This window comes from Taeniopygia guttata, chromosome 2, assembly GCF_048771995.1.
Source record: "Taeniopygia guttata chromosome 2, bTaeGut7.mat, whole genome shotgun sequence".
In the NCBI taxonomy this organism is placed as follows: Eukaryota; Metazoa; Chordata; class Aves; order Passeriformes; family Estrildidae; genus Taeniopygia; species Taeniopygia guttata.
Genome location: NC_133026.1, coordinates 145,041,558 through 145,057,208, shown reverse-complemented (window position 1 = coordinate 145,057,208; position 15,651 = coordinate 145,041,558). Strand labels below are relative to the sequence as shown.

General features: G+C 37.3%; 1 protein-coding gene across 2 annotated transcripts in view; it reads right to left on the bottom strand.

Annotated features, from left to right (window-relative positions):
* Positions 1-15,651, bottom strand: part of KHDRBS3 (KH RNA binding domain containing, signal transduction associated 3) — an 89,502-nt gene that overhangs the window by 19,675 nt on the left and 54,176 nt on the right. For both annotated transcript variants that reach the window (XR_005979284.2, XM_002190094.6), the window contains exons 6-7: positions 14,696-14,888; positions 2,718-2,800 (exon numbers count right to left, since the gene is read on the bottom strand). Coding sequence is in view for 1 of the 2 variants with exons in the window: in XM_002190094.6 (XP_002190130.2) it covers positions 2,718-2,800; positions 14,696-14,888 (276 nt within the window). In the remaining variant the exon portion in view is untranslated. The remainder of the gene's footprint in view (positions 1-2,717; positions 2,801-14,695; positions 14,889-15,651) is intronic.

Sequence of the window (15,651 nt, the reverse complement as noted above, 5' to 3'; positions counted from 1 at the left end):
AAAGAGCAATAAAGGAGAGTCACACTGTGTGGTGCCAGACTGAATCTGAGAATGCATTCCTGTGCACCTCCAGCAAAAGATTTGCAACCTCTTAGAGATCTCCAAAATTCCTAGAGATATTTTAGATCCTTTTGCAATTTTCTGTCTTTAACAGAGGAATCACTAAATTAGCCAAATATTTAAAACAAAAATGAACATTTTAGCTGTTTCTAACATATCACATATCATCGTTGTACACCTGTGAGCATTAAACCCTGTTCCTACACTCAAACATAGTCATGTACTAAAAACTACTGCAAGTTATTTAATCAGACAACTCATTTTCAGTTTACTAGCTATTCCTCAGACTTCCTCTTTAATACACAGTATCACTAATATCACAGTATTTCTAGAGGAATCAGTATCAGGAGACATACTAGAAATACTATTACTTCAAGATTACTATTTTCAACTTAGAAAAGGAAAGAGTAAGTTATTTCCACATGCTGGTCACCAAATGATGCATTTTAAACACATCACTGCTCTCCATGTGCAAATGCAGTTTCTGTCTTGTGGTTTTATGAGGGAAAAAAAATCAAGAAGGCTAAAGGCTAAGGCTAAACTATGAAAACAATGCACTTTGCCCCGATTTCCTTCATAGTAAGGGCATTGTAATGCTCCTAAATATGATAAGTATCTCATTGTGGTTACAGAATGATATTCTGTAATATGGACTACTACTTAATATTCAGATTAAAGACAGGCATGCTGGTCTAGGTAGCTCAGATGGCTGTTTATAGTTATTACCTTTTGCCTGCCAATACCATCCTAAAAAACTTTCTGCTAAGCCAGAAAATATGATAGAAAATGAGTGCTGATATCCTGTGAGAAACGTGCAAGTGAATAATTTCCTGTTTTCTTTTTCTACAGAGCACTTAAGAAAATTAGGGGGGAAAAGTAAAATAATCATTAAGAAGGTAACAAATTCATTAAAATTTAACAATATGTGTATTGTGAAACAGCAAGTAAAATACAAAGTAAAGCAATCATTTTATGAAATATATCCTTCCAGACAGCTAAGCATGTGCAAATGTATCTAAGAATATTATAGATATTCTTATGCATTAATCCTTTACAAGAGCAATTTCATTCCTGGGGAGATTTCCTGTTTTCCTAATTTTAGTTCCAACGAAGAAAATCTGAGTGAAAACCTTCTCAATGTGGGGAAAAAAAATCAAATCTAAGTAATGTTTAATTTTGGCTCAGGCAAATGACTTTGTAATGAAGTCCAAATGTTTGTGTGCAATAAACCCGTTTACCAACACCACAAGCAAGAAGGCAGAACAGAATTGCCAACATAAAAGTTGAGGACTACTTTGGCAATTGTCTTCTGGGAAAAAAAAGTCCATTACCAGCAACTGTTCTTGAAATGTAACACTCTATAGAGTCTCATATTTTGAAGGTTCTACACTGTGTATTACTTAAGTTATATTTTTATCAAGCTTAGAGTCTGTAGGAGCCAAGTATCAGACACAAAGGTAAATTCCATTATTTTAGTTCTCAACAATAATGACACTTGAACCTTCCACTATGCTTTTTCACACTGAGCACAGAAAAATATTCATTTCCACAACAAAACTGAAGTTGGTGTGAAAACACTACAGCAGAGCAGATGCCAGGTGTAAACAGCTTTGTTCTCAACTTTGCTGTGAACAGTTCCATACTATTTCAGATAAAGCTGCATTGTAAATCTTACATATTTAGCAGAAGGTAGAACAACTCAGCCTCAAATGCACTATTATGTTTAATTCACCACAAGAGATTTATCAGCTGGCAACTCAGTAACCCTATCTCAGAGGCAAGTAATAACACTGCCGTAAAATTTTGGGACATTGTCAAAGACGCTAAAACATCTACTACTGAGCAAATTACAAATTCTTGCTCCAAGAGAAAAAGAATGAAAATAAATTACAACATAGTTAAAGATGGACAGAAGTTCTGTTTCCAGAAGTGGAGATGATCATCCAAGCTGCTACATTTATAATGGGATTTTGCCATGAAGTTCAAACCACATAAAGAAGTAGTTTGTATTTCACAGCATGTTTCCAATCGCTGGGTCACATTGTTATTCATGGAGTTGCTAAATAGTGACTCCTTTAGGATAGCAAAATTAAAAAAAAAATCAAAAGTGCTTAAAAATACTGCTGAAAATGAATTTGGAGAAGGAAAACAAATGGCAAGAGATTCAAATTTGTCACAAGGAGTTCCACAGAGGAGTAAAACAAACTGACAGGTGTATTTTTCTTACAGTAAAATATAGGTTAAATACTTGAATATACCTTTGTAAAAGTAGTAAGAAAATTTAATCAGTTGTGTTTCAGAAAATTTAATACCTTCTATAAAGTTGTCTTTTTTCTCCTCTCCCCTCCTTACCCACTCCTCCCTCCCACAACAAATCTGGGCTAAATTTCCCTGAATTTCCTGAACTTTTGAAAACTTTGATTTAGGATTTGCCATCACTAAAACTATTACAAGTTCTCAGTTCTGTTTCTTTTCAGCCTCTCAGAAACTTAACTTTTATACTTATGTGATATTAAAGACAAGTAACCTGCGGGTTATTTCTAAAACCCTCTCATAAAATTTTTGCTGTTTAAGATGAAATTGAAAAACTCTAAATAAAATTAACTGGCCAACCACAGAATTTTTCAAATGCAGTTGCAGTTGATTTGGAGGCTCACCTTTGTGCTTGAGTGCTATAGCTGTTATCATAGGAATCATAGCTTTGTTCATCATACGCAGCTCCATAGCCATCATCATACTCCTGAAATGACACAAAAGATGCAATATTAACTTCAAGCACATTCCAGAAACAGAGCAGTAACCCAGTTCTACATGTGAAAGACAACACCCTCCTGAAATGTAGGTATAACATATGTGCACCATGAAGTGGCAAAATCTTGAGATTACTTCTACCTATACATCTTGGACCATAATTTCTCTGAAGGTATTTTAAGCTATTGGCAGTGTGGTTCTGAAATATTTTTTTTTTCATTAACACTGGCTTGTGCAGATGACAGTACCAGCATTTCATGTCTCTGTGTTCTCGAGTTTGAGTGAGCTTCTGATCTTCAAGAAAGCTCTGGGAAGCATGTCAGGAATCAAACCATCTGAATAAATATTGCACAATTGACTTAGGTAGCTGACTTATTTCTGGACAATAAATTCAATTCTATGCAACTCTGGATAGGAAAGAACTTCCCTAGAGATAAGACTAGCAAGAATGATAGTTTTACTGCTCTAAATGCCCTCTGAGTAGTACTCTTCAACTTGTAGGAGTTCAGCACTGAACAAGAAGCCATAAGTAAGGATTTCTTACTTCTCTCCACATTATTCACACTATTTAAGTATACAGTGTAACACTTCTCAAAACAGTGCTGTATTTGAATGCCAATTAGAAGAAACTACTAACCTCAGCCATATAGAAGTCTAGGATAAAAACAAGCACAGTGATTATGTGTTTTCACAGAGAAGGATGAGCTATACAGATCTGAAGAACTATCATCAATTTACTGTTTTGTCCAGTAATACACCTAAGTAAGCTAAACACAGGAAAAGCAGAAATGGCACATCTACTGCACTGATTCCTAGTACATCCTAATATCTAAATCCTGTCTAAATATGCCAAAGACCTTAATGGATATTTTAGGAGTATGTTGCCAAATGAGAATCACCTAATGCGAAGACACTTTGAGGACTGGGGGATCAACCTTCATATATGTGTGTGTGTATACATTTATATACATATATATGTATATAAAAATGGTGTTTTCTGAATAAGTATGTATCCAGTCCTGGTAATTAAAGGATAAAGTCACATGAAAGAACCAATATTTTCACAAATGGAATGTCTAATAAGCGTCTAACAGTCAGTATCAACCTAGATAGGAATGACAAACGATGGATTGTCTAACTCTAGTAGAAAACATCTCCAATGATGGGAATCTGACAGCTTGCTGTAGCAGAAGGCAGTGACAGCCTCAAAACAACTGACAGAAAACCTAATTTCCTGTGAGTATTTAGCAAGTTTTCCAGTCATCTGAATTTGCTTTTATGGAAAACAGGCAACCTGCCTATCAATAGGCTTCACCACTGCTAGATCAGTGCACATGACTGTTTCCCAGCAATGATCAGGAAAAGGGTGTCTATGAACATTTGCCAGCACAGCTGAGTGAGTTTATTCATTGGCTTAGAAGAAGAAACTAGGATTCTTTCAACTGTCAGTTGCATGGAGATCCATGAATAAACAGTCACTCATAAAAGGAAATGCATTTTCTCTTTCAGTAATTCACTGCTCTGAAACTAAAAATTAAAACAGACTCTTAGGATCTTCTTGCCCATCAGATAAGGGTTTTGTTGATAAGCCACAGACTAAACCCCAACCCCACTGCCTCCTGGCAGTTATTCCAAACAGGCATTTTATTACTTATTGATGCAATACACAGACATCTGTTAACAATATAGACCCTGACCAACAGCAGAAGCTGCCTGAGCCAATTTCTTTGCTCTGTTCCAGAATATTTACATGACATTTGGTCTCCTCTCATAGACTCTCCCAACTGTGAACTAGCCATCTTAGCCATCCCTAACAGAGGCTTTCAAACTTCAAACTGGGTACACCCAGCTGTGGCAACAAATGAAAGCAGAGGACAGAAACTAACCTTTTAATGCGTTAGGAAAGCTTTGCCCCTAAGGAATCATTAGAGACCTCTTGAGCAATCAGTCTTCTCATTCACATTTATGTTAACTATTTCACTGAAAAAATGGGTCATGAAAGAAAGATGGTTAAGAGACTACTTTGAAGTTATGGTGTTTCTAGGACTTCTTGAAAACAGAGGAACAAATAAATTTGAAAAGAGAAGATCCTTCTTAAGATGTTCAGCAGAACAAAAGGAAGAATTGGGGGAGGTCCATTCTGTATCAGACTGAATTACTTCTTTTATTAGCACTTGTCTTCCAGAGAATTTTTGCCCAGGATTCATCACTGTTCGCCACTCCACATGTTAATAAGTTGACAATTGCTGAAATTAAACCCTGCATTATGATATTGTTGATGGTGGTTCTTAGAAGCCTCGTATGGAAAGATATCTGGTTTGTGGTTTATATGTGGGATTCCTGTCAGAATTAAAATTGTCAACCTGGGCTTTTGAGATTACTATAATCTACTTAAATAGATCAATTATCTTTTATTGATGTATTTCATAGAATCACTGAATGGTTTGGATTGGAATGGACCTTAATGGTGATCTTGTTCCATCCACAGTCATGGACAGGGACACCTCCCACGTGTCCAGACTAGACCAGGTTGCTCAGAGTCCCACCCAACCTGGCCTTGAACACTTCCAGGCATAGGGCAGCCACAACTTCTCTGGGCAGTCTGTGCCAGAGCCTCGCCACCCACACAGGAAAGAATTTTTCCCTAATATTTACAGTTATCAACCTCAAAGTTTACACTAAATGCAAGATAAATACGTGCAACATGCTCCAAAAATAAAAAGGGTTTGCTCTCAATAGCTTGTTCTGTTAAGAAAAAAGAGATTCAAATTCCAAAATGTGTTTGCTCTGCACAATTCGTTTGAAGTAGCAATTAGGCAGGAGCAGCTGAAGTATGTTTCAGAGCTTTCCCTGAACTAGGTCTGACAGTATTTGCTCTTAGTCATGCAGTATTTGAAAACTTTCTCTTTCAGGAGGTTACAAATAAGGTCAACCAAGACAGATTTTTTTACATTTTAAATTAAATTCATGCTACTTGAGTATTTTCTTTCTGAATCAGACCTCTAGTGGCTTCAGTGAATGTTTTCTTTAACTTTATTTAGTATTTAGGTGAAATATCCCAGGCCATCTGGCATATTTCAGTGCTATAAAATACCATGCTGACTTAAATGAAAATAACTATCATTTTCACACATGTATAATGAAAATGGACAGAACTGAACTCACACACATGGAAAGTCTGTAGTAAAGTACACCCTACTAAGCCCAAGCATTGCTATACAGATTTCTTTCTAGTAATAACAAAAGAATTATACTTTCATAAGAACCTTCTCATTACATTTTTCCTGCTGATTTTTGGGCATCTTTCAGGTACTTATAAAAGCATTCACTTTCATATTTAAAGCCATTATTCTTCACATGAATTACAGTGTCTGTATTCCTTCAATCTACTAAATGTAATACAATGGACTCCCCTCTCTATTCATACTACATGTCTATGAATAGCTTTTCCTAAATGTACTCAGATGTTAGAAAGTTTACTGGTGAACCCATATTTCATCCCCCACTTCAAAACTCAAAAGCCCACACCAGATCATGTCTTCATGACATGAATAGAAGCCTTTTCTTTGTTATTCATTATTCTACTTTTCAGAATAACCTAGAAAACTTAACTCTTATCAGAATAGTCTGATCAAAAGGCAGCAAGTGTGCTGAACAGTCTGTGCCCACAACAGAAATGTGGGGGGAAAAAAGAGCTGAAAATGCTGAAGTCCTTTTAAACTACAGGTATTTATCACCCAACATTTGAAGTATCTACCAGGAAGGTATCAAGAGCAACTGCCTTGACTTCAGGCTTAAGAATCTTCCCCCAAAATTACAGAAAAGCTGGAGCTGCAACACAGATAATCTGAAAAGAACATGAAATTACTCTGTAAAAATCTCAAAGCTAAATAATAAAGTCCTTTATTAAGCCAACCTATAAGTGTTTCTACTTAATAAGAGCTTCTGCCTGCAGTGGTCTCAGTGATGGTGCCCACAGGTGAAATAAATCCAAAGAGCAGCACTGGTAGCTGTAATTGCTCTGTCTAAAGAACAGACATTATTCATTAATAGAATCAAAGGCAATGTGTAAATAGACACCATTTGGATATATTTAGTTACTATCATGGGTCAAAAAAATGATAAAAGCTATCTTTGCCACAACCTCTGCACTCCCCAAAACATTATAAATCATGGTAAGCCTTGCTCATCAGTGATTTTTAATTAAAACAGTACTCTGAACAAACCCTTGGAAGTGCAGAATAGGAAATGGTGGTGGTGGTTTTAAATTGGAATCTGTTGGCAGTGACAATGACAGACTATTGTTTGGACCCTCTTTAAGGAAAATGAACAATGTTTCAAAGAACAAGACAGAGAAACAGGAAGAAAGAAGAGGGTAAAAGTGGCTTTTAACAGAAAGGCCATTTGCAGAGCTGGGAAAAAAGACCATGAAATCAATAAGAAATCAATTTTCCAGCTGTTCCCATCTAAGGAAATCCATCCAAGTGAAAAAAATAAGGACACTACCACTACAGCTAAAATGTTTTCTTTTTACACTGTTTCTTTTCCTCACCATTCTCTGAAATTAATACTTACACCACTACTTTATCCCAGAACACTGGAGGAACATATTCACTTTTAGATAAAAACTAGCAAATTAAAAAGAAAAAGTTTATGCAGAGATTAACTTGAAGGAGACAACACAAAACAACATCAGTTCAACGAACTCCTTTTGGCAAATTAGAACTGTAAAGGGAAGGAACAGCCATTTTGTTACATGGGAGTAACATCCCCCCTCATTTAATCAACAGGGAATATGAGGCAATCAGAACAAATATGGGCAGCTACAACCATCTGAAGTCTGCGCACCAACATCAAGGACATTAGCAGCAAACATGCACAGACTGTAAGCTCTTATTTTGGAGAATTTCATCTGTTTTCATCCAGAAGGAGCCTAGTGTATATCCAACCAGAACAAATAAGGTTTTCATAGAACGAGAGATGCAGGAGTGGATTGTTTTTCATGCACCTCAAAAAAACCCTGAGGAGTTGCTAATGAATATAGACAGCAGCATTTAAACCAAATTACTATCAGACCAAAACAAGTCTGGTTTTCTATACACAACAGCAGGGAGCAGTGCCAGAATCAGGAGGACTCATTCAATAATACCGAGTTTCAGATAAGCAGCTTAAGCTAAAATACTTGGAAAGGAATTTTATAGGAATTTTATAGGTGAACATTGAGTTAGGCAAGGGGAAAAGCTGTTCAGTCTTTTCTCCAAAGCACTCCACTTTTTCCACTGCCAATGTCACCCCCATTCCTGGGAAAATGGAAACATTTTGCATTCTCTCTCCATCTCATCCTGAAAATCCTAGAGAATATACAAGATTTGAAATTTAAAAAAAAAGTTATTTGAAGGGATTGAAATATTAAAGCTTTTTTCCCCCCAACATTTATTTCTTCTTGCTTGTCCTTGTTGTATTGGGAAAAAAAAAAGCCAAGAAAATGTTTTCATGTTATGAACTCGCTTTCTGGAAGTCTTACACAAATTCCCCCTGAATTTAAGAACAGTGTTAGCACTTCGAAAAAGCCAGAACTCAGTAAACAAACTGCTTAGAAAATGGAACAATACCTAAATGGAAACCACAACGTTATCCACAAAGGGGAATAGGGACAGCATGGACAAAAGGTAATTTCTCTGCTTCTTAGAGATTGAACCTAATTCAAACCCTTTTCCAGGAACCCAAACAAAAAGCTTCACATTCAAAAGAACTAAGCAAATAAACTCACTGATTTAAAATGCTGCATGTCATTAGGAAACTATCAACATTCACAAGACCCAGGTAAATTAAAACATGGTGTAAATCTTGGAAAGTGACACTGAAATTATACTTGAACTCCATGTCTTATGCCATCTGGACTAGCCCTTACTTTCACTAATATTTTGCTACCTCAACTTCTAGAAGCTGTTATTTATAAATAAAAAAATTGGGGCTTTTTATATGTATACAGAGGTTTTTCTCTCATTTTGCTACAGCTCTTACCTTCTTCAACCCCAAACAACAAGTGAATGTTAATTAAAAAAAATGCTACTTTAAAAACAGTTCACCACTCCAAATCAGCAGTGTATTAATAGCTCCAAGAAATTGCTTCCACATTAATCCTAATTTTCAGTTTTTCAAAATCTAAATTAATTATGATCTCAATAGGGAGACAGGGAATTCGAGTTTAAAGCTGGAGATTAAAACAGAATTTGCACTGGCTTTCTAAGGAAGTGAACTAAATAACAGGATATAGGTTTTTAAATGGACTGGGCTCTCCCCTGTAAATAGTAAGATTGCAATTATTATTTTATCTAATGGATATACCTTCGTACATGTTTTGTAATAATCACTAGATCATTAAATTAATTTCTTAGCCATCTAGACAAATATTAGTTGTGAATCAACTTTCCCTAAGGTTTACCAAAGTTGTAGGATTTCTTGCAAAACCAAAAGGACAGAAAATGCTGTCTGTGCTGCGACAGTATCCTGGTGGTCAGCACATCATCTCCAGAGGGAACCAAGGGAATATGAATACCTGTAACAGGAATTTGAACCACAGGCCTTCCACTACCAGAAAAATACTGAGATTTCACCTACAAAGAGAGACAGAGCAACACACCATCTGCTCATTATTTTAGGTGAGATCTTGTTAGATGGCAAGTTATAGTAATGTTTTGGGTCTTCCCCATTTCTCACAGGGAACAGGACAAGCATAGTCTCATAGTACTGTAATATCTGTCATACACATGTACTTCACAGTGCACATATAGTGCTAATTACAGTCTCACAATACAGACCGAGTGTGAGAACTACAAGCTTGAGTCTGAGGTCTGCTTTGTTCATCAGTTAAAGCAATGGATTTCTGGAAATACCCACATATGAATGCTTCAGGAATTATAAAGCTTATAAACATCCCTAACCTTTAACGTTTTGAAGAAATAATAAAATGTAGATTTTAATGAGTAGGTTTTGAAGTTTGTTGCTGTCAGTGACTTTTTTGCATCCACTGTTCTGTACATCCTTTTGAGTGGCCTGTATCGGTATCCAAGTTAAAATAATCTTGAAATCTAATTGGAAATAATTTCTAGTGCTCTTTTTCAAGTTACAATTTACTTAACATTAGAAAGGCTCCCTTGGTCTCTTACAGATATACATTCCCTCTTGGTTCCATTTCTTATTACACAAAGCAATGCCACTGAAGCTTTAGCTGCTAGAAATTACACATGTGGTCAGTGCATCAGAAAACTCTGCCCCTGAGTTAACCCTTGTTTGAACACAAGAAAACATATATAAATTGGCTAAAACCAGAAATAAAGCTCTGCCACAAATTTTTCCCAGAACAGGGAGGAATATTTAGATCTGACAGTCTTCCAAAGAAGTGGTGAAGTAAGTCTTGGCCACAACATGCTAGACTGATGAGCTATTTTTTTAGTGTAGATATTCCATAATGCCAGAGCAACAGGTTTTTAATTCATGTTTAAAGTTCTTAATGCCTAAAAACGTGATTATGAACTCAGATAAAACTCACTTTGCATTTAACACAATTAAGCAGCCAAAACAGGACTTGACACAGCATCATCACAAATATATTCATGCAAAGTACAGAAGTGAAAGTGTTGAACAATATTTGCCTTTATAAAATGAAAACAGCATCAAATAAAAACCTAGTCTTAAAAAGCTTCAGTCTCACTGCTGTGTTGCTAATTTGGAAGAAAAGCCTCAGAGAAGCTGTGAAGAAGGCAACAGCAGGGCAAAGGCAAGAGCAGCAAATGTTATGAGACAGTAACTGAGACTGAGCAGTTCTGTTCTAACCTATGTTTGACTCAACATTTGCTAAGGAATTGACCCTACACTGTTACTAATTTCCTGCTTATTGGAAAATTGTAGAAAAGCTTAAAATTTTCAGCTAGTACTTAAATACAGCTTCTATTTCTTATCATAGTGGAATAAGATGTCTGCTTGAAAATCTATAAAAATATTTTTATCTATTACACAGTATAGTTCAATGAGCAGAAAAAAAAATCACATTTAATTAAGATAAAAATGTTCCTGAAACCATCTGTAAGTTCTTCAACAAATGTAGCATCCACCTAGTATGGTTTCCCTCATCCAACTATTGCAAAAATAATCCTGGCCATGCTTCACACATCACAACATGTTTTCTCCTGACCTAAGCAGCTGAGGAAAGAAAAATGAGAGTCCCGTTAGTCTTCAGAGGAAGTTTATCACAGCAACCAGAGCAGTGAGTTCAGAACAGCAACTATAAAGCTGGCTGGCTGTAGAGGCTGGAATTTTTCCTATATAAGTTAATGCTACAGCTATTAAAGACTCAGTCTTCAGAGAAAATGATAAGGAACTGTCATTTAGTGGCTTCAAGAGCTTCATCATGGTACTAACAGAGTGCTGGGGTCTCAGGAGGAATGAGTCCTGCAGCTGAGACTCATACATAAGTGAGACTGGCAACAGTGGAGTGGGGAACTACTTATATTGAACTGAAAGATGTGCCACTATTGCTGCTAGGCCAGCATGTTCTGTAACTTCTGCAGAGAAAGACAAAGCATTCAAAGGCCACCAATGCAAAGAAAAGCTGACAGAAGACAGAGGCAGCTCACTCTGAGCAGAGCTTTCTGCAATGGGTAAGATTCTGGAACACTTCCCTGTGGGCTCTAAACACAGGACAGCAATGTTCAGTTTTCTTGATCTTACATCAAAATGCATCTCAAATTAAGGACTTTTTGCCTGTGATATTTTTCCCATGTGAAATACTGCCTCCAGAAGTAACCCTTCCGTTTTTTTTCAGAATGAAATAGGCATTCCCTTTCCCATTTTGAAAATAACTATTAAAAAAAACCCCAGCTATTTAATCAAGAAGTGGGAAGAGAGATATCAGGATAAGCAAGAGGCATCTGTGGAGTTTGCCACAGATGTTAAAAATTAATTGGTTTCAAGGACTACACAGAGTTAGCAAAGGGAGTGAAGGAAAAAGGAAGTTGTAATTTATTGTCTGTAATAAGGTAGATTTAATAGCACTCAACAGAGGAAATGGACAAGGACTTTACATACTGAAAGCCCTAAATCACCTTTGAGATGTTCAGTTACAGGAGTGAGTGGTTCAAAGCTTCCATACACAGAGTTTGCTTTCTCCTGGACTTGCACAGTTTCACATTAGTTTAATGAGTACAAAGCAAAGGCTTGTAAACCTAAGGGAATGAAAACCTTTATGAATCCTCAGGACTTTCCAACACTCAATAGAAAGTCTTCTTGTGGTGGGTTGACCCTGACTGGTCATCAGGTGCCCACCAAAGCCACTCTGTCACTCCCCTTCTCAGGAGAGGTTATGGGGGAAACCACAACAAAGTCTCATGGCTCAAGATCACTCACCAATTGATGTCCCAGGCAAAACAGACCCAGCTGGGGGAAATTAGTTTATTACCAATGAAATCAGAGTAGGATGATAAGAAATTAAAACCCAACTTATCAACATCTTCCTCTGCAGTTTTCCCTTCTTTCCCAGTCTCAAATTCACTCAAAAATTCTCTACTCATTCCCTCACAGCAAGGCAGGGCATGGGAATGGGAGCTGTGGTGAGCTCATCACACCTTGTCCCTGCTCGTTCCAACCACTTTTCACCAGCTCCAGCATCAGATCCCTCCCACAGGGACAGTCCAACACATTCTTCTCCAATGTGAGCCCTTCCCTCGGGCTGCAGTTCTTCATGAACTGTTCCAGTGTAGGCCCCTTGCATGGGGTGAGGCTCTTTTGGAACCAATTGCTCCAGTCTGTGATTTTTTTCCCCTCTGAAATACATTATCCCAGAGTTTGTACCACCACTGCTGGGCTTTGGCTTGGACAGCAGCAGGATCATCTTGGAGCTGGCTGGCACTGGCTCAGCTGGATACAGGAGAAGCTTCCAGAAGTATCTCACAGAAACCACCCCTGCACCCCTCTGCTACCAAAACCTGGCCACAAAAACCCAATACATTTCTAAAGGTTTCTCTGTAACCTCTCTGGATATCTCAGTCTCCAAAGCTTTGATAGTGCTTAAAACAGCATTTGGTACCCCCACGGTGTTTCTGATGTTCTCATTCTACAGACACTTCTCAATCAACAAGAGCTTATTCTGCTCAGGTTGGCAAACAAATACCTTAGCATTAGATATAAGTAAACAGGAATTAGTAAAGAAGGCACAGAAATACCACTAAAGACTCATACCATGCTCCCTTAACCTGTGAAAGAGAGTTAAGGCACTTAGATAATGTACTGCAAATGGACAGGCAAAAAACACCAAGCATCAAATTTAACACTGAATATGCAACACACCAATGGCTTATGTCCCTGCTAAACATTCTTCTAAAGAAAAAATAGACCATCTAGGACTGCTTTTTCAACTACAGCTTTAAGTACGATATCTATCTATCTAACTATTCTCTATCCCTGCTAAGGTATCTTTTTTGGAAGATAAGTGATCTAGTATTAAAGAAAATTCTTTTTAGAAGTTAATAGCTCAGCACTATTTTTCTGTATAATGTTTTATTTCTAATTATTCTCCCGGAAGTGAAGCATACTTCAGGATATTGAGGCAAACAGCCATTACTTCTACAGACATATTCTACAAATAGCGGATCATAAAGAAATATAAAGTTGTTCAAAGAGGTTTATATTCTATCATCTCTCCATGTGTTCTAGAATGTATGTCCTGGAAACAGGTGTACAATGAGGATTGATTCCGTGGAAATCATTGTGAGAGAACCACTTATTTGTAGTACTCACTTTCACTAGTCAAGTATAGCCAGGGGAAATTTGGGCACGTTGTTAAAGTATTCTTCCTCAAAATTAATGAACTACATTAACTTCTTTTCAAATTTTCAGTCATATGCATAAATGTTTACATTAACAACACTGAACTTCTTCCCTTATAAAGCTACAAATGTTATATAGAAAGCCAGCTTTCTGCCAAAAGGGAAAAAACCTGGTCTTTGACTTAGATGGTTTTGGTGGGGATCTTTGGAAGAGGAGAGGTGACGTAGGTAAAAGAAAGGTTTAGAGAAAAGCAAAAATATAAAAATAGCAAAGACATTTTCAGGAACACAATCTCTTCTTTTGCTAGTCTAAACAATGAAGTCCAGACACACTGGGCTGTAAAGAGGGCACACCAAATCCTTTAGCATTAAAAGCATTGTCCGTGAAGGCATTATTTTTCTATAAGACTAAATTCATTTTTATCACTATAGTTTTGAATTAATGATCTTTTTTCTCTATCTTACTGCTCTGTAAGTTCAATTTAAGTTTTCCTTAGCAATTCATAACTGCATAATTTTGTCATATATAATATAACATAAAAAGTATTTTGATATGATTCTAATGTTTAATACAATAAAATCAAGATGATTATGTATGGCTTATTGAAATACACTACGCATTGTTAAAATTTTAGGATTAGTTCTGAAGCTCTCATAAAATACTTTACATGTCTAATCATTAAACCACAAAGATAAGCTTAGGAAGGAAGATTAGAATATTATTCTGTTTTAGTTGAGAATTAAAAGTCTACAACAATCATTATTTTTCAGATTTTTTGGAAAGCAGAAACCTAATATTAAATATTTAGGAGGTACATAACTATTTTGCCACATGCAATGTAAATGTCTTTATGGTGGTGTATACATATAACTTGATTTTTCTTTTTTAATTAAACAGTTCAAGCCTGAAATGATAAAGAGAGATGACCACATTTGTCAGGGATGTTGGGTGCAGCACTTTCTTAGGTGCCAATTACAGAGATTGTACAGAGTTCTGAAGGGATCTGACCTCTCCAGAAGGACAGAGGCTCCATGCACAGCGCATCCACAGCCCCACTTACGTATTCCCCGTAGGTCTCTTGTGCCGGGGGCGGCGGCAGGGGCCGGTACCCGGCTGGGGGAGGAACTCCTCGTGCTCTGGGTGCCAGAAGTCCCCGGCTCCGACTGACTGGTCCTCTGCTGGGAGGCACTCCCCTGGGAGCTGGTGCCCCTCTGGGCACTCCTGCTGGTGGTGGAGGCACTCCCCCACGGCCCCTGCAAACACACGGATCGCTCACCATTAAACACTATAGCCAGGGCCTCCCTTCCAACACCTCCCTCCCCCACATCGTGACAGTTTTGCTTTGCTACAGCCAGAAAATGTCTAGAAGAGATTTAGAGTTTGTCCTTTCTCTGTAGGCTTAAATCAGATTACACATGTTATGCAAAAAATGCGGGAAGATACAAACTAAACATGGGATTCAGCAATGAACCTTGCACAGACTTGAGTCATTCTCACACACTCAGACACACCCAAAACAATCTGCTGTAATCAGTCAGCTTCACCAGGATTTGACTTTAGTATGTGAAATCATAAGCACAGAGTAACAGCTTCACTTGAAGGTGTCAGGCTATATCATATTCAAACCCTGCACAGAGGAATCAGTTGCCACTCCCATGAAAGCTTCTGAACACAACCCAAAAATCACACTTGGTGCGAGATATTGAGTGCATGGCAAAAAGTACATTTTCTGCTTCTGAAGAGATTTCCATCTGTTTCCAGGAAGCATCCAAACATTAAAAAATGCACATGGTGATTATAGTATATAACCTGATGCCCTACACACACTAAAGAACACTAAATAATAGTATATTTGGTCTAAAAATTCTGAAAGTGTGATAGGCACTATCTTGCATTCCATTACTTTGGACTCTTAACACGGATGAAAAATGAGACTTCAGTTGAACCAGTTTTCAAAAAACATATGATCCATTTACAAGTGGTTTTTCCTCCTCCCTGGAGTAAACAGAGAGACTT